We start from the raw sequence: 27,479 nt of genomic DNA, 5'->3' as shown, positions 1-27,479 counted from the left end.
GCCTGCAGAAGAAAATCCACCAGTTTACAAAAACTCTTTACTATAAAGACACTTTATAGTAAAGATGTTTTACTAAACTGCAGAGTCCACAGATGCATTCATAACAGGCTAAGAGGAATAAATATGGCTAAATGGCAGATAAACTGAGAAAGGAAACTGAGAAGCTGCAGCCGTAGCGCAATTATATAAATAAGCAAACACAAGTTTTAGCCAAGTTTTTTTTTAATTTTCCTTCTCTGTATCAAGTCCTTCGCTTTAATATTCAAGGATCTTATTAGTCTGCTATTTGCTGACACATCTTGAACATTAGAATACATTATTTTTTTCTCCCCCACTCCACCCCATGTTTTTGCAAATTATCTTCTTAAATAAATATGGGATGTAAAAATAATGGACTGCAATTTGGGTGGCAGCAGACTGAAAGGCTTCTGCCATACTCCCAATTCTACTGTTCATAAAGAATCCATGGAATCTGTTCACTTCTGCTTTCTTCAAGGAATACCAACTGATTTCGAGACTAATAAGGCTCCTCTAATGCAAAGTGATTTCCCTGGTTTGCAAGGAAAATCATCTCTAGATTATATCCATGAAGGTGGCCTGCTTAATTTGCTGAGATGTTCTTCATGAGTCCTTGAAAAAATAATTCTGATAACGATGTTGGACCGATGATTCCGGGATTCCAAACTGCATAAAAAATGTAGAGAAATAAAGTCTGGTGGTATTTATTTCTGAACTTTCCATTTCTTTTTTTTCCCGCCAGCAACTTTTTTCCTGACTCCCAACGCTCCTTCTGCATCATCACCATCACCATCATCGTCAGCCTCGTCTCGAGAGCGTTTCTTCTTTTCCCCTTGTTGCCGCAATTCCTGCAAAGGAAACAGGAGAACGCTGTCACGAGACCTCTAAGGAAATTAATCACTGAGACAATGAAGATGATAAAACAGCTGCTGAAAATATTAAACATCCATTCTTTCTGGCATGTGATTTTTGCAGACATCCCCATAGGTGGCATTTGGGGCATGTCATTTAATGTAAGTTAATTAGGAAAGGGTTTGATAGTGGTAGCAAAAGCAAAAGACCTCTTACAGTTGCTCCTGAGTTAATGGGATGTTTTTAATGTTGAATATACATACATACATACTGTTCTGTCTGGGTCCCCCCAGACGCCAACACCAACCAAAAAGAGTATCCAGACACACTGGTAAAAAGGAAAGGCAGTTTATATACTGGAAAGCAAACACAGGTAACAAAAACTGTTCTTACAGACAGGAACACGATGAAGCTTCACAGAGGTTTCACGAAGGCCAGGCAATAAAACAGGATTCTTGCTGGCAAAAACAACACTGGAGATAAGAAAACCCACGCCTCCCCCAAGTCTTTCAGCCTTCTAGGCCACAAGCCAAGATCAGAGACGCCAAGAATCGAAGCAAGGTCACAGGACTCCCAGTTGATAACTCTCCACAAGACTGTAAGGGCGGGCCTGCCTTTTCAACCCTGCTGAGGAGAACCACACCCAAACCCAGCTGTTGCCAATTCAGGGATGGAAATATCTTTCTAATTGGCCCCTTCTTTGAGCTGCACGTCTCTGCCTCATGTCTATTATAGCCTGTGTGTCTTCATCCAATGAATCCAGGCTACTAGCTGGGGAGAGCCCCCCCCCCCCCCCCGGGGGTCTCAGGCTGCTCTCCCTCCTCCTCTTCCTGACGTTCCTCTCCCCCGTCTGCCTGGTCCTCCACCTCCTGGTCACTGTCCTCCTCCTCTGGGCATGGATCCGGCAGAGCTCCAGCCGGTCCCTGAGGAGCCTCAGGCTGAATCACAACACATACATACATACATACATACATACATACATACATACATACATACATACACAAACAAATGAAAAATAAATAAATAAATAAATAAAACTAGAACAATGACAGCATGCAATACAGCTCTTCATGCAAGAATAAAAGACTCTCTAAGCTCTTAAAGCCTTGTTTGGAATCTGACTGCCCACGCAATATACACCTCTGGCTGCATAAATGTTAATCTTATTCTGACAATCATGGGTGCAAGAGCTACATTTCTACATAAACAAACCAAGGCCGAGCATTAAAGTAGCCTACCATGCGAGCAAATCTCTGGGCTTCAGCCACACGCTCGGTCAACATCATGACCTCTTCCTCTTGGGTGGGAAAGGCTGGCAGCTTTTTGCTAATCAGATGCTCAATGCGCTGGAAGAGTTCCACATCATACCTGGAAGAGGAGAAAGAATCTCAGCCTAATTAATTCCCTGTCAGTTACTTGAGTGTTAAAAGCAACAAACTCACCAATATTATTATGCTATTGATTTGTTTTGTTTTTCTTTTCAATCTTTAACAGAAATTTCTCCACTATACAGCAAAAACACAACACATCTACAAAGAGGCCCTCTGAGCCAAAACCATTCTAGACATCAGTGTTGTATAAGAACAGAGCATATAATACCATAAACTGCAGTCTATCTGGAGAATTCTGCTGCAAATACTAGACAGGCTCTCTGCTCAGTAAAACCATGCAGGGGCTTCACTCATCAGTTTATGGGCAATCTACACTGATTAAGGCCAGGTGTAATGCAGAAGTTTAATAGTGTTAGGAAAAGCTATGCTTACATTATATATCCTCGGAGGTAGAGAAATCTAGCATTGGTAGGAAGGAGGAAATAGCCCAGCTCAAGTGTTTTTCTCTCAAATCTCTTTCCAATTGGGGGTCCCTTGAAATAACTCTGGATTTCCCAAGGACTCTAGCTAGAAATCACTGTGTTGGAATACATAAACTCTGATAGTGGTACAGCTGGAATAGCACAAAGTAATAATATCTTACTTTTTTAAAAAAAAATAATTTTTATTGATTTTTTAAAAAGTTTTACAAAAAACAAAACGAAAGCATAAAACATAAAAGTGTACCATCACCAAACAAAAAAAAGTAAAGATTCCCTTCACCAGGGAAGATTCAATTTTTTATCCTTCATTTGCTTCATCTCTGGGTTACATTGTTCATTCATTATAAAGTGATTGAATTTTAAGTAATAATATCTTACTGTGTCACAAAGGTGATCGATTTACCAGATCGTCCAGCTCGAGCTGTTCTCCCTACTCGATGAATGTAATCCTGAAAGGAATCCAAAGTAAGTAACAGAACAAAGTGGTGGTTATAGGACAACCACATAAAATAAATGTCCCCAAAAGAGAGCTTTTACATCATAAAGGTCAATTATTAAAACAATTGATTTTTCAGATTGGAATCCAAATCATTTTCCAGATAAAAGAAGCCAGCTCGGCTTTCTAAAAGCTGGTAAGGAAGAAACCAAGTTAATTCCTTAAAAAGCAATATAGTATGCACAATTTGTAGTGTAAAAATATAAAGGGATATGTGACCCTGCTGTCATTTGAGATTCAAACAGGAAAGGTCCATTCTGGAGCTGTTGCTACCATTAAAGGTGATGATCCCATCAACTCGCCATCACTGCATCATACCTACAATACTAATTCATTTTATCTATAATTCTCACTTTTTCATTCAAGCTCTTGCTGACATACCTTTAGCCTTCTGAGCTTTAATATCAGTCTCCGAACATAATTCAAGGTGTTGCTTATTACCTTTAAAGCCCTAAATGGCTCAGGGCCAGACTACCTATGGGACCGCCTCTCCCTCATACCTCACTGCGGCCAGTAAGGTCCCACTGGCCTTCTCCAGGTCTCATCTGCCAAACAATGTCGGTTGGCAGGACCTCGAGGAAGAGCCTTCTCTGTGGTGGCTCCGACCCTATGGAATCAACTGCCCCCAAAGATTCGCATTATCTCTTCCCTACTGGTCTTCTGGAAAGCTCTTCCGGTAGGCCTCAAATTAGGATTGAATGTTAGTACGTGTTGTGGTTCAGCCTGGGACCCCTCCGGGAATGGCTGATTTGCTGTCGGTGTCCGGCTCAGAGGCTGAGGACCAGGAGGGGCAGACTGATGAAGAAGCTGAATCCCAGGCTGAAGATGAAGGACAGCCAGAGTTCCACCAGGGGGAGCTCTCCCCAGCAAGCAGCCTGGATTCCCTGGGGGAAGATGCTAGTGACTTCATAGATATGCGACAGAGGAGAGCTAACGAGAGAAGAACGCAATTGGCCAGATATTTCCAGCATTAGGGGTCGCAGCTGGGTTTGGGTGTGGTGCTTGGGAAAGGATAAAAGGCGGCCCCACCCTTCCTGGCTTGTGGAGTTTTATCTTGGAGATTCGTGAGACCTGTTTGTGAACTTTGGTGGCTACAATCCTGGTTTGTGCCTTGGACTCTTGAAACCTTGGGGGGGGGTGCCAGCAAGAAGCTTTTGGAATTGACTGGACATCAGGACCCTGTTGTAAAGTATTGTAACCTGTCTGCTGTGAAGACAGGTTTTCCTTTGTGCTTATTTTTTCCTGCTATAAATTACTTTTGGATTTTACCAGAGTGTCTGGCTATTTTTCAGTGGGTGTGGAGGTCTGGGAAAACCCAGACAGAACAGTACGTATATTTTTTTATATATATAGTAGTTTTTGCACTGTAGATTTTATTGGTGTTTTGTATTGCTCTTTTTATCAGTATTATATTTATAACTGTTGTTAGCCACTCAAGAGTCCGTTTCGGAGTGAGCGGCATACAAATGCAACAAACAAACAAACAAACCAATATCACTCAGTGCTTCAGAACTCTATATGAAATCATGGAAGAACAGGGCTAAGAGTTGCCCATGTCTTCTGGTTTATTTTATAGATCTTTTGTAACTTCCCCCAATTCACAAACTCTGAGCGGTGTACAAAGAAAACAAACATGAAACATATTAAATCCACTCCCAAGACAAATGTTGCTAATCAATCAATTGGGATTAAAGGCACAGCAGAACAGACCTGTTCCAATGTACTTACAAAACCTTAAGACAGAAAGAGCTACAGGAACTTGGTGAGAGCAATTTTCTGGGGGCCACAAGAGAAAAGCCTTACTGTGTGGCCCAAGTCTCTTAAACTTCACACAGCAAGCCTTCACAAAAAGTTCTCACTAGATCAGCAAATTCAGCTTCAAAATCTGCAATGGCGTTTTTCAAATCCTAGGCAGCAGAGTCAGTCGTGTGTCAGCTAATGCAGTGTTTCCCAACCTTGGCAACTTGAAGATATCTGGACTTCAACTCCCAGAATTCCCCAGCCAGCATTCGCTGGCTGGGGAATTCTGGGAGTTGAAGTCCAAATACAGTGGTACCTCATGATACGAACTTAATTGGTTCCAGGAGGAGGTTCGTAAGGTGAAAAGTTCGTAAGATGAAACAATGTTTCCCATAGGAATCAACGTAAAAGCAAATAATGTGTGCAAATCCTTCAGGAAAATCCCAAACTTTAGAAGGGAGGCGAACAGAGGGCAGGAAGGAGCAGCTAAAGGGGGCGGGTGGAAGAAGCAAGGCTAGGCTAAAGGGTGAGTGGGAAGGAAGAAAGGCAAGGGGGGCACCCCTCCCTTTTCTTTCTTAAAAAGACACCGTTTCAGTGCCTTTGCAAGCACCTTGTTCTCAACGAAATTTTCTTACTCCAAGCAGCCCCTCCCTCCTCCCTTTTCTTTCTTAAAAAGACACCCCTTCAATTCCTTTGCAAGCACCTTGTTCTCGGTGAAATTTTCCTACTCCAAGCAGCCCCTCCCTCCTCCCTTTTCTTTCTTAAAAAGACACCCTTTCAATTCCTTTGCAAGCACCTTGTTCTCGGCAAAATTTTCCTACTCCAAGCAGCCCCTCCCTTTTCTTTCTTCAAAAAAAGGGGGGGGGAAGAAACCCCTTCATCCCAGCAGCAGCTGCTTGGGTTCGTAAGGTGAAAATAGTTCGGAAGAAGAGGCAAAAAAATCTTAAACACCGGGTTCGTATCTTGAAAAGTTCGTTAGAAGAGGCGTTTGTAAGATGAGGTACCACTGTATCTTCAAGTTGCCATGGTTGGGAAACACTGAGCTAATGGCTCTTCCAACTCACCTTGGAATGAGTAGGAATGTCAAAGTTTATCACTACATCAACGTGAGGGATGTCAAGGCCTCTACTTGCAACATCAGTAGCCAACAAGATGGACCGTGCTTTAGCCTTGAACTTGTTCAGTGATCCTAATCGTTTATTCTAGAAGGACAAAACAGCATGTTAGCATTCACTTATGTATTTTTCACTTCATTTAGCAAGGCAAAAAGGAAGGTATGAAAGCATTATTTATTTATCACAATGTTCGAATGCGTCACACACAATCGCATTTGGGGGGAAACTTAGTGAAAGGGAAGCAGGTTTTAGGATGCATACATACTTATTGGCTCTTATTACACATTCGTTAACCTCATACAGTAGTCTAGAAATTTTCTTGCAAGTGCATTAGCCTGTACCTGGCTCATCTGTCCGTGGAGGGGAATAGCAGTAAAGCCCAAATTCCGAAGCAAGAGTGCCGTCCTCTGAGTATTGTTGCATGTGCTGCAGAATATCATGAATGAGTTGCCAGCAAGTTCATTCAGAATGTACACAAGGTAACTATCCTAAGACCATCACAAAAAAAAAAAAAGAACTTAAATCAGGAAATACGAAAAGCAATGGGGAACAAATTTTAAAAGATTATTATTATTATTATTATTATTATTATTATTATTATTATTATGTCAATACAACTCAGCAAACGAGATCACTATGCTGGATTTCATATTTCATCACCACTCGGGCGCTTCCCAAGCACCTAGGACTGTGTGATGTAGCGGCAAATTATGTTTGCCGATCCCAGTAAAGCGGCCTTTTGCAATTGACAGATGGAGATTTTGTCAATTCCGATGGTTTTCAAATGTCCGCTGAGATCCTTTGGCACTGTGCCCAGCGTGCCAAGTACCACTGGGATCACTTTCACTGGCTTATGTCAGAGTCGTTGCAGCTCGATTTTTAGATCTTCGTATTTCACTAATTTCTCTAGCTGCTTCTCCTCAATTCTGCTGTCCCCTGGGATTGCGATGTCGATGATCCATACTTTCTTTTTCTCCACAATCAGGATGTCTGGCGTGTTAAACTTTTTTTTTATTATGTCAGTACAACACAGCAAATGAGATCACTATGCTGGATTTCGTATTTCATCACCAGTTGGGCGCTTCCCAAGCACCTAGGACTGTGTGATGTAGCGGCGAATTATATTTGTCGATCCCAGTAAAGTGGCCTTTTGCAATTGACAGGTGGAGATTTTGTCAATTCCAATGGTTTTCAAATGTCCACTGAGATCCTTTGGCACTGCGCCCAGCGTGCCAAGTACCACTGGGACCACTTCCACGGGCTTATGCCAGAGTCGTTGCAGTTCAATTTTTAGATCTTCGTATTTCACTAATATCTCTAGCTGCTTCTCCTCAATTCTGCTGTCCCCTGGGATTGCGATGTCGATGATCCATACTTTCTTTTTCTCCACGATCACAATGTCTGGTGTGTTGTTGTTGTTGTTGTTGCTGTTGTTGTTGTTGTTGTTGTTGTTGTTGTTATTATTATTATTATTATTATTATTATTATTATCATCATCATCATTAAGATTTGTATGCCGCCCTCGCCGAAGACTCGGGGCAGCTCACAACATAGCAATAATACAATACATTACAAATCTAATAGTACAATTTTAAAAGTCAATTAAAAAACATTAATATAACATAATCAGTGTCATAAAAGATGCCAAACAGTAAAGAAAGTCCAAAACAAAAAGGAGAGATAAATTACCTTGAACTTGGAAGGGATAAAAACATAGTATTGCTGAAGTTTTTCAACTGTCTGATATTTTGATGACACTGCACATTTCACAGGGTCTTTGAGGGCTGCCCGCTGGAGTTTTTGCACCTGAGAATTAAAATTAAATTTGCAGACAATCATTTCACTGCACCTCTATCTCCCAATTCTGTCTCACTCTCCTAAGCAAAGGCAAAGTGTCATGCTACTTCATACCTTTTTAGTCATCGTAGCAGAAAAGAGAAATGTCTTCCTGTCTCTGGGAATTACTTTCAAGATCTTATCTACCTGTAAAGAGAAATGCAGAAGAATAGAACACTGGTCAGTGTACAGGCTTATGCCAGTTATGCTTGATGGAAGCCACAGAGAAAGAACTTTCAATTTAAGCCAAGACATTGCAATACTCTTCAACAAGGAATGATGAGTTTAGCAACTAAAAGGTTCCAGTGGGAACAGTTCAAATTTAAGTGGGTTCACTTTAGCAAGGATGCACTGGGAAGGGTCAGATCCATATTAAAGGAACTTAATAAATCTACTTCCCAAGCAGCTACTTCTTCTTTTTTTGTAAAATTTTTTTTTTTTTTTTCAAATATAACCAAAAAAAAAAACCCCATACACAAAACATATACATACAACATTTGGGAAACGGAAGTTTCCCCGCTTTTTTTTTGAGTGTTCGATCAGAGAATTTTGCTTCTTTCACATAATATTGGTTCTTTAATTCTTTTATTTGACGTGTTTCTTTGCTTGAATTTTTATTTAATTCTTCGCTGTTCTTTCCTTTAACCAGTCGTAAAATTTTGCCCATACAGTAGTACCCCTAGATACGAATATAATTCGTTCCAGAAGGGAGCTTGTATGTCGAGCAACTCTTATCTGGAACAAATGGCTTTAGACTTTGTTTTTCCCCTCCGAGGTTGTCACACTGAGAATTGCCAGCCAACAGAGACATTCAGTAGTTAAAGAGTTAATGTGTGTTTTCCCCTCTGATCACACCCCCTCATACATCACTCCCACAATTCATATCTTTTCCTACATGTCACATCCGCCTGCTTACGTAAGCAGGCACATTCCAATCTATTCTCCATTCTGTTTTCAGCCATGTTACGGCTGCTAATAAAGTGCCGCTCCTGGCACGCTCTATTTTACTTTCTGTTTTCTAAATAAAGTTTGTTTTTACTTTGATTCCTGCCTGCCGAGACTAATTAAAAATCCATCCCTCATCATGGTAGCAAGGATTCTTGCGCCACCTAGTGGACGCTTGGCTTGTATCTCGAATTTGAGCTCGGGTCTGGAACAGAAATTTCTCTCCCCTCGTGGCTCGTATCTTGAAATACTCGCATGTGGAGCAGCTCGTATCTAGAGGTACTACTGTATTTTATAATAATCTGAATCTTCCTTTCCCTCTAATTTTTTGGAGCTACTTCTAAATGGCCAAGAGAATACAGGGCATACATTCAACTATCAGGAAGGAAAGCCTGCCCAGCCCTAGGAATGCACATGTTATTTTGAAACCATATTCCTGAAAAGCACCAGCTTAACAATACAATGAACCATTATAAAATGGCAGGGATGGGGACATCTCACCTCTGTTTCAAAATCCATATTGAGAATCCGGTCAGCTTCATCCATAACTAGGTACTTCAGAGCTCTAAGATTGAAGCCCTTTGTATTCTCAAGATGATCAATAAGACGACCAGGCGTAGCTATCAAGAAGAAGAATGTTATAAGGGTTCTTTATTTATTCATATCTCACCTTTATTATTTTTTAACAAGTAACTCAAGGCAATGAATATATAGAGCACAGCTTCCGCTTCCTATTTTTTCACAATAACTTTGTAAGGTTGGTCGGGCTGAGGGTGAGTGACTGGTGCAACTTTCACCTGGTTCGCCTGGTGCACCAGTTGCGACCCTATTTGGACCGAGAGGCATGGCGCAGTCACTCATGCCCTCATCACCTCGAGGCTCGACTACTGTAATGCTCTCTACATGGGGCTACCTTTGAAAAGTGTTCGGAAACTTCAGATCGTGCAGAATGCAGCTGCGAGAGCAATCATGGGCTTTCCCAAATATGCCCATGTTACGCCAACACTCCGCAGTCTGCATTGGTTGCCGATCAGTTTCCGGTCACAATTCAAAGTGTTGGTTATGACCTATAAAGCCCTTCATGGCACTGGACCAGATTACCTCAGGGACCGCCTTCTGCTGCACGAATCCCAGCGACCAGTTAGGTCCCACAGAGTGGGTCTTCTCCGGGTCCCGTCAACCAAACAATGTCGCATGGCGCGACCAAGAGGAAGAGCCCCGGCCCTCTGGAACCAACTCCCCCCAGAGATTAGAATTGCCCCCACCCTCCTTGCCTTTCGAAAGCTGCTTAATTGAGATCCTCTTTCCCCCTAGGCCTTTAAAATTGTATGCATGGTATGTCTGTATGTATGTTTGGTTTTTATATAATGGGTTTTTAACTGTTTTTAGTATTGGATTTTGTTATATACTGTTTTATTGCCGTTGTTAGCTGCCCCGAGTCTGCGGAGAGGGGCGGCATACAAATCCAATAAATAAAATAAATAAATAAATAAATAAAGTTTACTCAGTTGGGCTTTCATTGCTAATTACGGAAAACTAGAACTCACGGTCTCCCAGTTTCTAGTCTGTTGTAGCTCTTTTGGTTAATAGACAAAATAGACCATTGCTTTCATCTGCCAAAAAGTTTGCAAAGGATGTTCTGAGTATAAAGCAAACTAGAGTTTTGAATAGATCTGAAAGTACATGGGCTTGAATCTCAGTAACCCAGGGACTTGCTCTAAATAAGTTTAAATGATTTACTTTCTAGGAGAGGTTAGATGCAAGATGGCTAATCCATTCATTCTAAAGCTACATTTGAAGAGGAAATGCTACCCAAACAGCATATATTAGTTTCTATTGTACACAGGAAATTTGTCAAAGCGGAAGTTAATGAATTAGAGAAATTAAAACTTAGAGATTCAAAGCACTCAAAAGGACATTTAAGTCATGGTGTCAGATATGTTTTCTCAATTGTTATTGTTTTAAAAAACAAAACCAGTAATTAGTTAACTGGACTCAGGGATCATTAAGGTGGCAAGGCAAGAAATGGGGAGTGGATCAGATAGTCAATTGTATCTCCTAACCCTTATTTAGTATCTCACCGTTTTTTATAAAATCAAATTGTAGGCTAGATCCTTACCAATAATTACATGGGGCTTTTTGGCTAAGGCCAGAGATTGGGACATCATGTCAATTCCACCAACAATGACAGCTTAGGAAAGAAGAAAAACATTAAATAATGGTCACATAATGGTCACTCAGCAAGTCAATCACCAAACTATCCAACCCCTAACCTCATGGTTTGTCTATGTAAGTAACATATTTGCAATATTGTCAGCTGAAAAACCCAATGCCTTGCAATGAATTAGACAGACATTTGTACGTTAACGGGAACATATTTGCAAATTTTATGCACATGATAAAGAACATTTACCAAGATACACAAATTAGATGAATTTGTGTATCTTGGTAAAATATTTACTAGAGATGTGTTTGCACCTACTTATTCTCTTCAATTTCACAATGTTTTATGTTCATTTGAAGTCTTGTAACCATACTACTTACTACTCTGGACACCAATGGACGATCCAAGAGCCTCAAATTGTTCCGATATCTGAAAGGCTAACTCCCGGGTGGGTGTAAGTACCAGAGCAAAGAAGCGCTGGGGAGTTTCTAATAATGCCTGAAGGATGGGCAAAGCGAAAGCCCCTGTTTTTCCAGATCCTGTCTCTGCTAAGCCAATGATGTCACGACCTATGGGGAAGAAAATGTCACATTCAATGCTAAGGGTGTGGCAGAACAGAACCAACATTTTAGCTAAGCAAATGTACAAACGGAGCAACAGAGAAGTAAGACGGTTCATTTTTCACTTACTGAAGCATTTGGCTTTTCATCTCAAACAGCAAACAATCTTTAAAAACTATACTTATCCTTACATTAATGTAGGGTTATACTAAACAATGGAGGTGTGTGGAGAAGTCCCATAAATAAATAAAAGATGCCTTGCTACTTAGCCTAGTTCAGAAAGTTGTAAATGTAGACCCGTTAATTACAGTGTTCTGGATAACACATTAAATCTATCAGTATTTCAAGCTTTCTGCCTTTTCCTTAAATTGCAGGTCCCAGAATTATACTCGCCTTGCAGTGCAACTGGAATAGCTTCCACTTGGATCTTTGTTGGTGTCTTCCATCCTAACTGGCTGCATGCTTCACAGAGTACGTCTGTCACTCCCTGTTATTTCAAAGAAAAGAGAGGGAAGAGGCACATCTATGATAAGCAGGTCTGAATATACACTCTAGCATTTTTTTTCTCAATTTCCAGAAAATGGAAAATTTTAAAGCAAGGACAATTATATTTTTATTAATGTATGTTTATAGCTTCCTGCACAAAAGCATCTGAAAGTAAATTTACACAATGCAAAATAAAATAAAGCAAAACATATACAGTAATACCTCATGATACGAACTTAATTGGTGCAAGGAGGAGGTTCGTAAGACGAAAGGTTCGTAAGACGAAACATTGTTTCCCATAGGAAACAATGTAAAGTCAATTAATCCGTGCAACCAAAACAAAACCCACAAAAAAACGGCTTTCGGCGACTGCTGGGAAGCCGCGCGGCTGTTTTAAAAGGTGACAGCCGGCCTGGGGGGCTTCCCAGAATCCCCCCGAACCCGGGTTCGGGGTTCAGGGGGGTGCTGGCAAGCCCCCCAGGCTGGCTGCGACCTTTTAAAACAGCCGCGCCGCTTCCCAGCTGTCTCCTGAAGCCGAACGCTAAAGCCGAACTTCCGCGTTCGGCTTCGGGAGACAGCTGGGAAGCAGCGCGGCTGTTTTAAAAGGTGACAGCCGGGCTGGGGGGCTTCCCAGCAACCTCCCGAACCGAACCCAGGGTTCAGAAAAATTTTGCCTCTTCTTACGAACTTTGTTCGAGTTACGAACCGGCGTTCGGGAGGCTTCTGGGAAGCCCCGCCGCCCGGCTGTCACCTTTTAAAACAGCCGCGCGGCTTCCCAGCAGTCTCCGAACGCCAGTTCGTAACTCGAAAAAAGTTCGTAAGAAGAGGCAAAATTTTTCTGAACCCCGGGTTCGTATCACGAGTTGTTCGTAAGACGAGGGGTTCGTATCTTGAGGTACCACTGTAGTAATAAAGGAAAGGAAAAATGATTTATCGAACCTTCATACAGAAAAGTCTTGGGTAAAGATATACTCCAGATGCACTGGAGTATAAGATGCACCTAGATTTTAGAGGTGGACAACAAGGAAAAAAGTATTCTCAACCAAACGGTATAGTAATATATTATTTAATAAAATACCAGTGCAGCAGAATATTTTTTTACAAACGTGCATACTTTTTACAACCATGTACACTTTCTACAAACTTCAAACTTGACAGCTTCAAGACTGGTGGACTTCAACTCCCAGAATTCCTCCTCCAGACATGCTAGCTCAGGAATGGGAGTTGAAGTCCACAAGTCTTAAACTTGCCAAGTTTGAAGACCCTTGCACCTCTAACCCCCTAACCCAGGGGGTCTTCAAACTTGATTGATTTAAGACTAGTGGACTTCAACTCCCAGAATTTCTCCTCCAGTTATGGTAGATGGTGTAATTAGAAAGCAAAAACACCTGCTTTTATGAAAAAAGGTTTTTGTAAAAAATTAGGTGGGCAAAGGGTTTGGGAAGCCTGCAGGGAGCTCCTGGGTACTGGGGGGTAGCAAAAATGCCCCCATTTTTGCAAAAATGGGGTGTGGGAGGTAGGGCTTCAGGACAGCAAAAATAACTGTATTCGGTGTATAAGATGCAGTGATATTTCTACCCTCTTTTAGGAGGGAAAAGGTGCGTTTTATACTCCGAAAAATATGGTAGATCTTCAAATCTTTCTAACATAAGTAATAGTAGTGTCTCATAGCAATAGCAATTAGACATTTACCGCTTCACAGTGCTTTAGAGCCTTCTCTAAGCAGTTTACAGAGTCTCAGCATATTGGCTCCTCATTTTACCCACCTTGGAAGGATGGAAGTCTGAGTCACCCTTGAGCCAGGTGAGATTCGATCTGCCAAATTGCAGTCAGCCGGCAGTCAGCAGAAGTAGCCTGCAGTACTGCATTCTAATCACTGCGCCACCATGGCTCATGAATTTCAGGAGAGAAAACATTCCAGGAGAGTAAAGTCCTTATCACAGAGAAAGCTCATCAACAGGCAAGCATAATTGAATCTAACAGTTCCCAGGCAGATGCAGGAGGACCTCTTCCAACAAAGAAAAAAACTGATCAAGGGTGAAATTACAAAGACACTCCCATCCAATTCAAGGCCTTGTGAAGTAAAGCCTTGTTTTTAGAAGCTTGCTGGCAGTTAATATAATTATTTTTAAACAAATTGCTATTTTAATAATAAAATATTTAACTATTAGATAATGAATTTTTGAATTGCTAAGATATCCCTCTTGAGAAAAATGTGTAGTTGGTACAGCAATGATTTAACAATACCTCAATTATTTATATATATGACGGTCTTGGTATATTCGGGTTTCTTCCCGTGTGGGATTTGGAAATTTCTGGCGACATTTCGACGAGACCTGAGCTTCCTTCCTTGGAATTTTAGTTGGCAGCATTTGGGGATCAAGTTTCTGTCTCGGCAGTTGCGTAGAAATTTGAGGTCACATAGGATGGTAGCTCTTTGGCCCTCGAGTTCTGTTCGCCCTAGAACAAGGACAGAAACACCAGCCTGAAGATGACGAGTGGGACCTCGTCGAAACGTCGCCAGAAATTTCCAAATCCTACACGGGAAGAAACCCGAATATACCAAGACCGTCATACCTATACCCGTGAAAATCTACGAAAACAAATATATATATATATATAATTATTATTATTATTATTTATTGTTGTTGAAAGCAGAATTTAAAAGAGTTTAACTTTTGTTTTTATAAGCTAAATTGTTTGTTTCTGTAAGCTAAATCAGGATGGAATTTAAGTTGATAAGGATATGCTGAGATGTTGTTTTTGTAAGGCTGTGGAAATATGTTGCATGCCGCCCTTCTCCGAAGACTCAGGGCGGCTATTCTTTCTGATGAAGTGCAATCTCATAGAAAATAAATTCCTATCTCTGGGAACTACTCACTACAAGTTTTCCTCCCACCTTAAGGGAGCTGAGGTCTTCAAGCATGGCAACTTTAAGACTTCTGGACTTCAAAACTCCCAGAATTTTCCAGCCGGCTGTTATGGGAGTTTAAGTCCACAAGTCTTAAAGTTACCAAGTTTGGGGACCCTGAGATAGAGGAACAAATGGCCATGTTTCCATAATAAACTGATAAAAGGATTGGGGCAAAGCAGTTTTACATTCTGGTTGTTAGTTACTCTTGTCCTGTGGGCTTGTTTCCTTTTTTTGGCTCATTTTTGTTATGCTTTTTTAAAACTGGTAAAATGAGCCCAAAAAGAAGAGGAAACAAGCCCACAGGATAAGAGTAACAACCAGAATGTAAAACTGCTTTGTCCCAATGGAACTCAGAAATACTTTCAGGCCCTTGTAGATGAGAGAGACTCTGAAGAAAACCACACACTGCCAAACAGGACTGCTCCAAAGGCAGATTATAGTCACATACAGTGATCCCCCGGGTATTGCGATCCCGATCATTGCGAAACGGCTATATGGCGATTTTTGAACCCGGAAGTAAAAACACCATCTGCGCATGCGCGCCCTTTTTTCTATGGGCACGCATGTGTAGATGGTGCCGGGCGCCCGCCCACCGGGCGCCCACGCCGTTCGCTCGCGCTGCTTCCCAGCTGAGTCCTGAAGCGAATTGGCTTCAGGACTCAGCTGGGAAGCGGCGCAAGCGAGCGGCGCGAGCGAACAGCTTGTCCACCGCCTGCCTGCCCGCGCGCCCGCCCTTCGCCCGCCCACGCCGTTCGCTCGCGCCGCTTCCCAGCTGAGTCCTGAAGCGAATTGGCTTCAGGACTCAGCTGGGAAGCGGCGCGAGCGAGCGGCGTGGGCGGGCGAAGGGCGGGCGAGCGGCAGCGAGGAGTTTGCGTGGGCGGTGGGGAAACCCCAGTGCCGCTTCCCAGCTGAGTCCCCTTCCCAGGAACCCCAATCTTCGGCTCCTCGCTAGCGCTGCGGAAGTAAAAACACCATCTGCGTATGCGCAGATGGTGTTTTTACTTCCGCAGCGCTACTTCGCGAAAACCCGATCATTGCTAGGGGTCCTGGAACGGAACCCTCGCAATGATCGGGGGATCACTGTATTCCAGATTCCAGTCCTCATGTCAGACAGAGCTAAATCTACAAGCGACATACAGAATCAGAATTTTCTCAGTCCCTCCTTCTCAGCAGGTGAAAGAATCATTTCAATTCTTTGAGAACTAAGAGAGAAACTGAGTAATGGCACTGGGGAAAAAAGGAGAAACCTACAAGTGATGAAGGTGGGAATCTGACAGAAGCTCAAAAAACCCATGAAGGCAAAAAGGGACTTGTGCATCCGGAATCTATTTGTCTCTGGGGAATTGGTAAACAAGCCTTTTTATCTTGTGGTTATATTTTCTGGGGGAAAGAGAAAATTCTGTCCATCCATCGCCAATCTTTTTTTCCCCAGTCAGGCTGGATTCAGATTTTTTTTTTCCTGTATTAAGCTTATTGTGAACTAAAATATAAGGTCTAGTAGCAGACTCTCTTCTGAGAATTTGCCTATCCACATTGAATGTGGCAAAGTAGCGCCATCTTGTGATCTGTCTCAAACATTACACCAGTGTTTTTTTAAAGTAAACATTTTTACATATCTTTTAATTGACTTAAAATAACATGATTCTGTTTTCTCTTAACAAGGCCCAGAGGTTGAAATGCAGGTTTTTAAGGAGAGTTTGTAATTAATGTAAAATTAATAAAATGGGATCTTAAACCCCTCAATGAAAAATCAAAAGGAATATAGCATTGTTTGTAGCTTTTAGTGTATATAAATTAATGCGAGATGCCTGCCATTTGGCAGTTCGACTCTCATAGGCTAAAGGTTCTCAGCCTTCCATCCTTCCAAGGTGGGTAAAATGAGGGCCCAGATTGTTGGGGGCAAGATGCTGTAAAGGGCTGTAAAGGGCTGTAAAGCACTGTGAAGTGGTATATAAGTCTAAGTGCTATTGCTATATGAAATAAATGATAAAAATAAATAAGGTTTACATTCTTAGTACAGAAAGGCACATAGGACTAGGAATTGTTGCCTTCTATGACTGGAAATAGCAACTGAATTTGTTCAAAAGATACATATACAGTGTTCCCTCGATTTTCGCGGGTTCGAACTTCGCAAAAAGTCTATACCACGGTTTTTAAAAAATATTAATTAAAAAATACTTCACAATTTCCCCCCCTATACCACGGTTTTTCCCACCCGATGACGTCATATGTCATCGCCAAACATTCGTCCACCTTTAATAAATATTTTTTTAATTAACTTTAATAAATAAACATGGTGAGTAATATCTAAATGGTTGCTAAGGGAATGGGAAATCGCAATTTAGGGGTTTAAAGTATTAAAGGAAGGTTTGTGATACTGTTCATAGCAAAAAATAGTGTATTTCCGCATCTCTACTTCGCAGAAATTCGACTTTCGCGGGTGGTCTCGGAACGCATCCCCCGCGAAAAGTGAGGGAACACTGCACAGTAAAAACAGCAGTTGCACTATCTGTAAAATAATAATGATAATCTATTTCTGCCAAAATCCAAATGAATTACTCCTCTGCCTTCAGTCTATTTATGGAACTGTTAAAAAATACTTCAGGATGAGTGTGAATTCCTAAAGAAGGAAACACTAAAAACATACCGTATATACTCGAGTATAAGCCGACCCGGGTATAAGCCGAGGCACCAATTTTTGCCACAAAAACTGGGAAAACGTATTGACCCGAGTATAAGCCGAGGTTAGAAAATGCAGTGGCTACTGGTAACTTATAAAAATGGAAAACAATAAAATTACATTAATTGAGACATGTTTTAGAATATTTATTTTAAAGAAAACCAGTAAACTAGCTCTGTAAATTTATAAGAGGGTAAACAAATTAACAATATTAACAATAAATTAAAAAGTAAAAAAAGTAGCTCGATCAGCAACAAAGCTAAAACCTAAGAGTTAAAATCCTTCAAAACTGGATTCCTTCTCATCATTAATTGGATTTACATTATTGTTCTGTTTTTATATATGCTGTGAGCCACCCTGAGTCCTTGGAGAGGGATGGCATACAAATCCAATTAAATAAATAAACAAACAAACAAATAAATAAATAAGTGTATCCAAAGAAGAGCTTCAGCATTAGCTGCTGTGAGGTTATCAGCATAGAAAACCAAATAGATAGATAGACAGATAGATAGATAGGTAGGTAGGTAGGTAGGTAGGTAGGTAGATAGATAGATAGATAGATAGATAGATAGATAGAAAGAAAAATAGATAGATAGAAAAATAGATAGATAGAAAGATAGAAAAATAGATAGATAGAAAGATAGACAGATAGAAAAAGAATTCCTGTCTAGCTCTGCCTCATGACAAATACACACAGGGAGTAAAAAAAAAAGCCTCTGGGTTTCAGCAAGAGGTAGCTGGCTTTTTTCACAGTGGGGGGGAGAGGGGGCATGCACACACACACACACACACGACCTCACTGGCTTCCCATTGCTTTTTCCCCCTCTCGGTTGGAGCAAATGGCTGCCTCCTTTGCTTGAGCCAGGGAGGGGAACTACGGCGTGCGAGAGGGGACAAAAGCTGGTGCCTCCTCGCTCTGGCTCAAGCAATGGCGCCCTCGTGTGGTGACTTTGTCAATGACCCGAGTATAAGCCGAGGTTGTGTTTTTCAGCCCATTTTTTGGGCTGAAAAACTCGGCTTATACTCGAGTATATACGGTACTTGTAAACAGTTTGAGGAGGAACAGCAGAACCAATGGAGAACAGCAGAAACCAATGTCATTACACAAATTCAGAAAATATCTGAAAACAAAAAGCACATCTAGAAAATTAGAAAGGGACGAATATACACAAGTAATTTGGAATTATATAGCTCATGTCAGGAAAGCTAACTCTCAAAAAGGAGTTGTGCTTAGTAAGAATAATAGAAAACTCTTATTATAGATACATTCAAATTAAGAGGAAAGAATCTGCATAATAGCTGTTCAATGAAGACATAAAATTATTAGCAAATAACAAAGTAGAGCTATTCAAAAACTTTCATTTTGGTTTAGTCACCTCCAAAGGATTGTGCTATCGTGACATGATAGCACTGAAGGTTGAGACAAAAACATGATCAAGACATATTTGACTAAATTTAAAGTAAAAAATGTAATGCTAGTTGACTGGAAGGGAAGACCTCCCTATATTCAAAAATGGGAATAAACTAGAATCAATGTAACATTATCTTCTAAAAATCTAGAGCAGATCATAAAAAGGTCAATTTGTAATCACTTTTAAGATAATGGAGTAATTTATTAGCATTAATTTGGAAAGAAGAAATCTTGCCAGTCTATCTTTATATCAACTTTAATAAATTGTAGGAATATTGCAGACATAATGAATCCTGACTACAACAAAGCATTTGACGAAGTATGCCATGACATGCTGAATAACAACCTTACAAGCTAGTTAATTGTTAGATGGCATGTCAGTTAAATCAGTACATATCTGTCTTTGAAAATTATACACAGAAAGTTCCCATTAACAATTCGTCAACCTGACACAAGGTTGCCAAGACTACCCATAACATTCAGTCCCAAAATCTCTACCTGTCAATATTTGTATTAATGACTTGGATGAAGAAGAGACAATGTTTAATAGATCCAATTACACAAAATTGAATAGGATATCTAATACCCTGGAAGACACAAAAAGAATGCATACAATTTTGATAAAATACAGAAATTGGCAGAGTAAGAGAATGAATTTTTTTTTAAAAGAAGAAATTCAACGCTCTCAAAGGAAACCAAATCACAGGCACAAGATGGGAAATACCTATCTTGGTGATAATTGTGATACATGAACCTATGATTCTTAGTGAGAATACTTGGTCTTGGAATATCAGTTTGCAAATCCACCCAGCAGAATCATGTGATTACAAAAAAGGCAGATACAACAAAGCCATAGTTTTTAATGTGTGGAGAATAACCATTCCATTGTATTCTGCCTTGGTCAAACACCATCTTGAGTAGTAATATTATAAATACAGTTCTGCACACCAATTTTGAACTACAGTGAACCCTCGAGTTTCGCGTCCTCAAGGATCGCGAAAGGGCTATTTCGCTAGTTTTCAACCCGGAAGTAAACTCCACCATCTGCGCATGCGTGCCCTTCCACGCATGCGTAGATGGTGGAGTTTCCCTGCCGGGCAGAGGCTTCCCTGGGTCTTCCCCCTCTTGCCCCGGTAAGACCCCAGCGGCGGTGGGCTGGAGCGCGAGCTTGGGGCAGCCTAGCTCCGCTTCCCAGCTGGGAAGCGGAGCCGGCAACAGCGTGGGCGGGCGGCGCGCGCGAGCTTGGGGCAGCCTAGCTCCGCTTCCCAGCTGGGAAGCGGAGCCGGCAACAGCGTGGGCGGGCGGGCGGCGCGCGCGAGCTTGGGGCAGCCTAGCTCCGCTTCCCAGCTGGGAAGCGGAGCCGGCAACAGCGTGGGCGGGCGGGCGGCGCGCGCGAGCTTGGGGCAGCCTAGCTCCGCTTCCCAGCTGGGAAGCGGAGCCGGCAACAGCGTGGGCGGGCGGGCGGCGCGCGCGAGCTTGGGGCAGCCTAGCTCCGCTTCCCAGCTGGGAAGCGGAGCCGGCAACAGCGTGGGCGGGCGCGCGGCGCGCGCGAGCTTGGGGCAGCCTAGCTTCGCTTCCCAGCTGGGAAGCGGAGCCGGCAACGCGCGCGCGCTTGGGGAAACCCCAGATCCGCTCCCCAGCTGGGGAGCAGCCCCAGCAACGCGCACGCGCTTGGGGAAACCCCGGCTCCGCTCCCCAGCTGGGAAGCGGCCCCAGCAACGCGCGCGCGCTTGGGGAAACCCCAGATCCGCTCCCCAGCTGGGAAGCGGCCCCAGCAACGCGCGCGCGCTTGGGGAAACCCCAGATCCGCTCCCCAGCTGGGAAGCGGCCCCAGCAACTCCCGCGCGCTTGGGGAAACCCCAGATCCGCTCCCCAGCTGGGGAGCGGCCCCAGCAACGCGCGCGCGCTTGGGGAAACCCCAGATCCGCTCCCCAGCTGGGAAGCGGCCCCAGCAACTCGCGCGCGCTTGGGGAAACCCCAGATCCGCTCCCCAGCTGGGGAGCGGCCCCAGCAACGCGCTGCGGCGGTGGAAGTAAAAACACCATCTGCACATGCGCAGATGGTGTTTTTACTTCCGCACCGCTACTTCGCGAAAAATCGATCATCGCTTGGGGTCCTGGAACGGAACCCTCGCGATGATCGAGGGTTCACTGTATTCATAAAAAGCAGCATAGGTTTACAGATATTCAAACAAGGATAATCAGGAAATTAAAACTCATGATTATGAGGAGAGATGCTTAGTCTTTAATATGGTAGTGATTTTCAAATACTTGAAAATAATGTGACATAAAGACTCTTTTGTTCCAGAATGTTTCAGAATATGAAACAAGGGACTCAGGTTAGATTCCAATTGAATCTCAGGGGAAAAAACCTCAACGCCAAGTACATTTGACACGGGACAATTACTTGGAGGGGCAGTAACTTATCTTCACAGTATGTATTAAAACAGAAATTTAAAAACCACCTTAGATGATTTAATTTGGATTCCTGCAGTATTCAGGAGATTGAACTCAGTGGCTAAATGGTCCTAAAGCAGTGGTTTTCAACCTGGGGATCGGGACCCCTTTGGGGGTTGAATGACCATTTCACAGGGGTTGCCTAAGACCATAGGAAAAGATAAATTCCCCATGGTGTTAGGAACTAAAGCTTCTATTCTGGCGTCTTGGAAAATATTTTTATAATCCAACCAATCAGACGTTTACAGTGGGGGTGTCCCTCTGACTGCCCTGCCAATCAGCTTAAAGCTCTGTTGGGAGAATTGGCGCTAGACTTATGGTTGGGGGTTACCACAACATGAGGAACTGTATTAAGGAGTCGCGGCACTAGAAAGATAGAGAACCACTGAAGGAGTTTTAAAATTCAGAATGGCAGTAGTAGGAATCTAGATTTGGTATCATAGCAGAAAAAAGTTTACTTTGGATTTTCCACATTCTGTTTTGACCCACTCTCTTTCCCCTTTCTCATCCTGATTCATTCTACATCTCTAATGTGGTTCACAAAGAGACACCAGTTTAGTGCACAGCCACATCTAACTGAAATGTAATGAGGAAGCAGACTTCAATATCACCAGAATGTTGGTGACAGTCTATATCTAGATGTTTGAAAGCACTCTCTGCCACTCTGCAGGATGACTGTCAGGGTCTAGGACAGGGGTTGGCAACCCGCAGTTCTGGAGCCACATGCGGCTCTTTCAGCCCCCTGCTATGGCTCCCTGTCCGATCACTGGCTGGTCTCACCTGCCCTCCCTCACTTGGCCTGAGAAGGTAAAGGTGACGGTGTTAATGGATAAACGACCAGGGCTGATTCTCTGGCACTGGTTGAGGAACATAGTCAGCCCTGGCCGAGGCTTCTCTTCAGAGGACCCTTCTCCCCTCTCACAACTCCTTGGCTGCTATGGCGAGGTCAGGAGTGTGCACATGCACGGGGAGAGCCTCACGCAAGCACCAAAGTGTAGCAAAAACACTCAGAAAGTGGACGGCTGCTCGCTTAAGGAGGGTCTTTGGATGTGGCTTCTCTCCTGCTCTAAGAATCTGGCCATTGCCTTGCTCTCCCGTTCTCCCCTCTGCATCGCAGCTCTTCGGCCAAGCATAAGTTCCAGCCTGAAACGGCAGGAAGCAAAGGCTGCCTTCCCTCCAACGACCCTCCTCCTCTGGGGGGGGGGGGGGGAGGGATGGCAAAGCAATGGTCAGATCCTTAGGACAGGAGAAGAAAGGGGCCCTGTAGGTGCCTTCATGCCCCATTTGCACGTAAGGCAGCCTTTGCTTCTTGCCACTTTGGGCTGGAGCTCACGCCCTCTCTGCTCTGCTGAAGAGCTACAGATTGGGGGGACACTGATCAGGCAATGGCCAGATCCTTAGGGTAAGAGAGAAGCAATGTCCAAAGACCCTCCTTAAATGAGCAGCCACCCACCACCCACCCTTTCCATGCATCTTTATGCATTGAGGGTATTTCCGCACACGCCACAACCAGTCACGAGAAGGGGAGGAGGGTCACTCGAAGAGAAGCCAGGGGTGGCAATCATTCCTCAGCATGCAGAAAGAGAAGGGAAGAGAGGGAGAGAAAGAGAGGGATGAGGGAGGGAGGAAGATAGGAGGGGGAGGGAAAGAGATGGAGAGAGAGAAGGAGACACAGAAAAGAGAGAGATACCTTTTTCTCATAGAAAAGAAAACAGAGCCACAAAACCTGGGTAGGCGTAACTGTGGGGGTCATGTGACTCGGTGGGAGTGATGTCGAGTTGGCCATATTCATCCAGGTTTTGTGACTCTGGTGTTTTCTTTTCTTTGGGAAACAGGTCCAAATGGCCCTTTGAGTTATTAAGGTTGCCAACCCCTGGTCTAGGAATACAGCGACCTACTTATTAGTCTAAGCCTATCCCTACAACTAAAAACAGAAGTAGTATAATAATATAAAACAATCCTTAATTCAAAAGGGAATTCCAATAAGGTATCAGGATTAATGGTAATAAAAGCAATCAAAGATCAAGCAAGATCAAAACTTCTAAATTCTCTATCCCTGCAGGTCTACTATGACTGAATTTATCTCCAAACTAGATCAACAACCAGACTAAAAAGAGATTTGACCAAGCTTCTCATGACATCTGCAACTGCATAACCATCATTCTCTTAACTGTTTTGCTCCCATAAGGTTATTTCTGGAGCAAATGATAATACAGTAACTCTTGATCATCCTAAAGAGTTTACACCTGGGCAGCTACGCGTAACATGTATAAAGTAAAGCTTATCAAGTCAGTTTTGAAATGAATCACATCCCTGCATAGTAGTAGCTAGAAGGCTGAGTTTACAACTAGAGTACTTAAGTTAAAGAGGAAGACACCTGAGTTCTGTAGCATCAAAGGACAATTAAAATGATTCTATATGGAAGACTAGTTTTGTTTCTCTATTCCATAAGTCAATCAATATACAGTTACTATGTCTAGCTTTTGTAAAATTTTAAACAATATTTTAAAAAATTAAAAAATCCTTAAATCTCCAATATCATCTTTGCATTATCTTGGAAATATGAGACAAAAATTAAACGAGGCTATGCCTCACCCTAAGATTTGTCTTTTTATTGCTTGTATATGGCCCAGAGTTGGAAAATAAAGGTGGCATGTTTATAGGGATATGTATATATAAAAATAAAAATCCTTTCTCACCCCTAAGAGTGGTGGTCTATCTTTGTCAATCTCAAGTTCTTTACTAGAGACCTGGAAGTCTGAAAATTCCACATAGTATCTTAGTTGTTCCTAACACTGCACTGTTTTGGACAGAAAGCTCTGATGTTGTTCCTCAGATCAGTTGTAGCCACTGTCTTGACTTAGGAGTAAGAGTCTTGAGTGCTCCTATCCCCATTGGCAACACTTTGGTCTTTATTTTCCTCTCTAGTTCCATCTTCAGGCCCCAGAACTTCTCCAGCTTCTCATAATCCTTCTTCTTGATGTTGCTGTCACTACATTTATGATTACAACTATCTTCTGGTCTTTTGTCTACTATCACAGTCTCTTGCTGATTGCCTAGTACCTGTCTGACCATCAGAATATGGAAGTCTCACAGGATTCTTAGCCCACTTTTTTCTCTAAGAGCTTCTTGTGTGATCTCACATCTGAACTTGGGAGGTTCTAGTCCAGGGGTTCCCAACCTTTTTTTGCCCATGCCCCACCTAAGCATCTCTAAAATCCTGATGACCCCCCTCCCTGACATAATTCTTACTATTTAAAAAGTGAACTCTTACTCATGTGGAGGAAGCCTAAAAGGCCATTTACTTGATTTAAATGAAGTTCCAATTGCCCCTCTATTAAAAATCAAATTGCCTCCCCTGTGGGGCGTAGGCCCCACATTGGGAATCAGGGTTCTAGCCCATATATTATGCATATGTTGCTGTATAAAATGCCAGCTCTTTAGCTGTGCCGTTCAATATATGCTACACCTGCTTGCATCTCACATACACACTGCCACTGTGTATTGGTGGACAATTTCTGAGGCTTCTCTGCATCATCTGCCCCTTGGATCTCACCTAGTGTGGTAGACTCCTGCTTTTAAAGGATCTGGTGCTATGCTGAGATTTGTGAAGGGTGTGTATGTGTGTGTTGCTATAATACAGTTTGTTTCTTTGAAGGCTAAGGGGGGTAGAAAAAAGAAACAACAAAACAGACCACTTGGAAACTAGATATGATATTATTATATGTTATTAGTACCCATCTCATGTATACAAACAGTGTCTGCTGGAACAAACTTCCAGCAGATGTGGTTGGTAAATCCACAGTAACTGAATTTAAACATGCCTGGGATAAACATATATGCATCCTAAGATAAAATACAGGAAATAGTATAAGGGCAAACTAGATGGACCATGAGGTCTTTTTCTGCCGTCAATCTTCTATGTTTCTATGTATGTATACAGTACTACCAATACGTACTTGACAAAATAAAATAAATAGCAAGTCACTCACAGAGTTATGATGAAGGAGAAGAAAACAGAAGAAATCAGGCACTAGGGAGAGAGATGAAGAGACAGTGAATAATAAAGCTAAGAAGAGAAACCCCACTCACCAGTTGCTTGAAGGTTTCCGCGGTCTCTCCCACCTCTTCCCCGTGCTCCACGCTCGCCGCCATGTTCTTCTTCACCTTTAACCTCAGAGATAGCGCGTAGCATCCTGGGACTGGGAGTCCAAAGGCTCATATTTGCCCCGCCCACTCCGGTCTACAGCGCGCGAGAGAGGAGAGACGGATGTACATATTCGTTTGACGGTTAAAAACGTTGAGCCTCTTCAACGTCAGCGTTTGAAAGGCGTATTAGATTAGTGTCTAATGTTAGTGCGTCTCTTCCCGACTCGCCTCCAGCGCAGCAGTCAAACTTTCAACGCTCTTCCCCAAAGATCGGGCGGGTGTCTTATTTTACGGCAAGCCTAGAATTCCCACGTTCAGCAAAATCTTGAATTTCCCCATAGATTAATATGGGATGTCACAATTGGGTTCGCTGCAGATTGTGTCTTATCATCTATTGGAGATGCAAAAAATTTGGAAAACGGCAGCAAGTAGCAAAGAGTACAGAAAAACTCCCATTACCGTTGTCTGTTGCTGTCGATCGTCCGGTGTTTTTTTTTGGAAACTCAGAAGTGCGTCTCTGTGTTAGTCTTTTAAATGGAAATCGGAGTTCTCGATATATTCATTGATTGATTGATTTTTTTTTATTTTATTTTTTTGTATGCCGCCCTTCCCCGAAGTCTCGGGGCGGAAAATGAGACAAAGAGGTGCCTAATTCTTATAGAAACGGAAGATTGACGGCAGAAAAAGACCTCATGGTCCATCTAGTCTGATCCCAAAGACCGCTGCCAAGAGATTGTGGGGAAGATGTAAAGTGTAGAGTGAAGTACTGTACAGGATTTTTTTTTTTTTAAAGGAAAATGCTTCCTAAAGCTAAACTCCGGAAGCAAACTTAAATAAAGCCCCATATTAGATCCGGTCAACTGAACTGAAACGAAACTGTTAGCTAACTTCTGCCTTGAAAACTTTGATGACTTACAAAAAAATTATCTTCATAAAAAGGAAGCTGCTGTAGTGCTTATCAACTCTCTTGCATTTTCCAGAACATTATGAAATGGTATTGTATCAACATTTATTTCCCCAAGATGAACTGTTTGAGATTTCATAAAAAGTTTCCAAGCTCAGGTATGCATTCTGTTAGTTTAAGATTAAAAACCGCTAAGGGAGTAAATTCTAAGTACATTTATTCTGAATTATCAACGTGGATTTATTGGGACTTCTCTCAATACTTAGGGATAACGTTTTCATCCTAAATCAAAAGAGGATAGTTCTGGTTGCTGTGCATAGGGCAGAAATGTAGGCTCCTTGGTGCTGCTCTCAGCTTGATCGTTTTCATTACTTAACTAGTAAAATCTGCTAGAAGGGAGTGGGGTTACTCTCTGTTTATAGCAGTGTTTTTCAACCAGTGTGCCGTGGCACACTTGAGACATGGTGTTGTGGTTCAGCCTGAGCCAGATCAAAGACCAGCTGCGTCTCTGCTGGCTCCATGACCGGGGGAGGCTGAGAGCGGAGAGGAGAGTTCTTTGCAGTCAGACAGTGCAGACAGCAGTCACGAAAGTGAAGGTGATGCAAGGCCTGGGAGCCCTGGGGAAGGACTATCTCAAGCAAGTAGCTGTGATTCCCTGGAGTCCCTGGATGATGATGCACAAGCTATCATTAGTATGCGGCAGAGACGCATAGCTCAAAGGAGAAATCAACTGCGTAGATATTATCAGAGTTGAATGAGGAACACCAGGGGGTTGGGTGTGGTCCTCATTAGCAGGGAAGGGTTTATAAGGCATGAGAACCATTCTGGCAGCGTGGAGTGTTATCAAAGGGAAGTTGGTGTTATCTGCATTTTCTCTCAGCGTTTTTGTTCCTGGCTCCTGGCCCAGCAGCCTTGAAGACTGTTGGGAGGTGTGTGTCTG

General features: G+C 42.6%; 2 protein-coding genes across 2 annotated transcripts in view; both read right to left on the bottom strand.

Moving 5' to 3' along the window:
• Window positions 1-27,479, bottom strand: part of LOC139169584 (retinoic acid-induced protein 3-like) — a 168,900-nt gene that overhangs the window by 49,692 nt on the left and 91,729 nt on the right. The gene's annotated exons all lie outside the window — the stretch shown is intronic.
• On the bottom strand, window positions 205-26,344 carry DDX47 (DEAD-box helicase 47). Its single transcript, XM_070755970.1, has 12 exons — window positions 25,579-26,344; window positions 11,933-12,026; window positions 11,360-11,548; window positions 10,935-11,006; window positions 9,317-9,435; window positions 7,946-8,017; window positions 7,724-7,840; window positions 6,376-6,522; window positions 5,984-6,121; window positions 3,062-3,132; window positions 2,109-2,238; window positions 205-866 (listed from the first exon to the last, which is right to left on the bottom strand). The coding sequence occupies exons 1-12, from the start codon at window positions 25,639-25,641 to the stop codon at window positions 723-725; spliced, it is 1,356 nt and encodes a 451-aa protein (XP_070612071.1). The 5' UTR covers window positions 25,642-26,344; the 3' UTR covers window positions 205-722.

This window comes from Erythrolamprus reginae, chromosome 6, assembly GCF_031021105.1.
Source record: "Erythrolamprus reginae isolate rEryReg1 chromosome 6, rEryReg1.hap1, whole genome shotgun sequence".
NCBI classification, from domain to species: Eukaryota; Metazoa; Chordata; class Lepidosauria; order Squamata; family Dipsadidae; genus Erythrolamprus; species Erythrolamprus reginae.
Note: the sequence above shows the minus strand (reverse complement) of the source record. Positions and strands in the feature narration are given on the sequence as shown.

Bases quoted from the DNA above. Each gene is read 5' to 3' on its own strand.
- DDX47 (XM_070755970.1), bottom strand. From the start codon at position 25,641: ATGGCGGCGAGCGTGGAGCACGGGGAAGAGGTGGGAGAGACCGCGGAA. The intron at 11,007-11,359 runs GTAAGTAGTATG...TTCTTTCCTAAG, and splicing joins GTCCATTGGTGTCCAGAGTA to CTGTCATTGTTGGTGGAATT. The intron at 8,018-9,316 runs GTGAGATGTCCC...TTCTCTTTACAG, and splicing joins ATATGGATTTTGAAACAGAG to GTAGATAAGATCTTGAAAGT.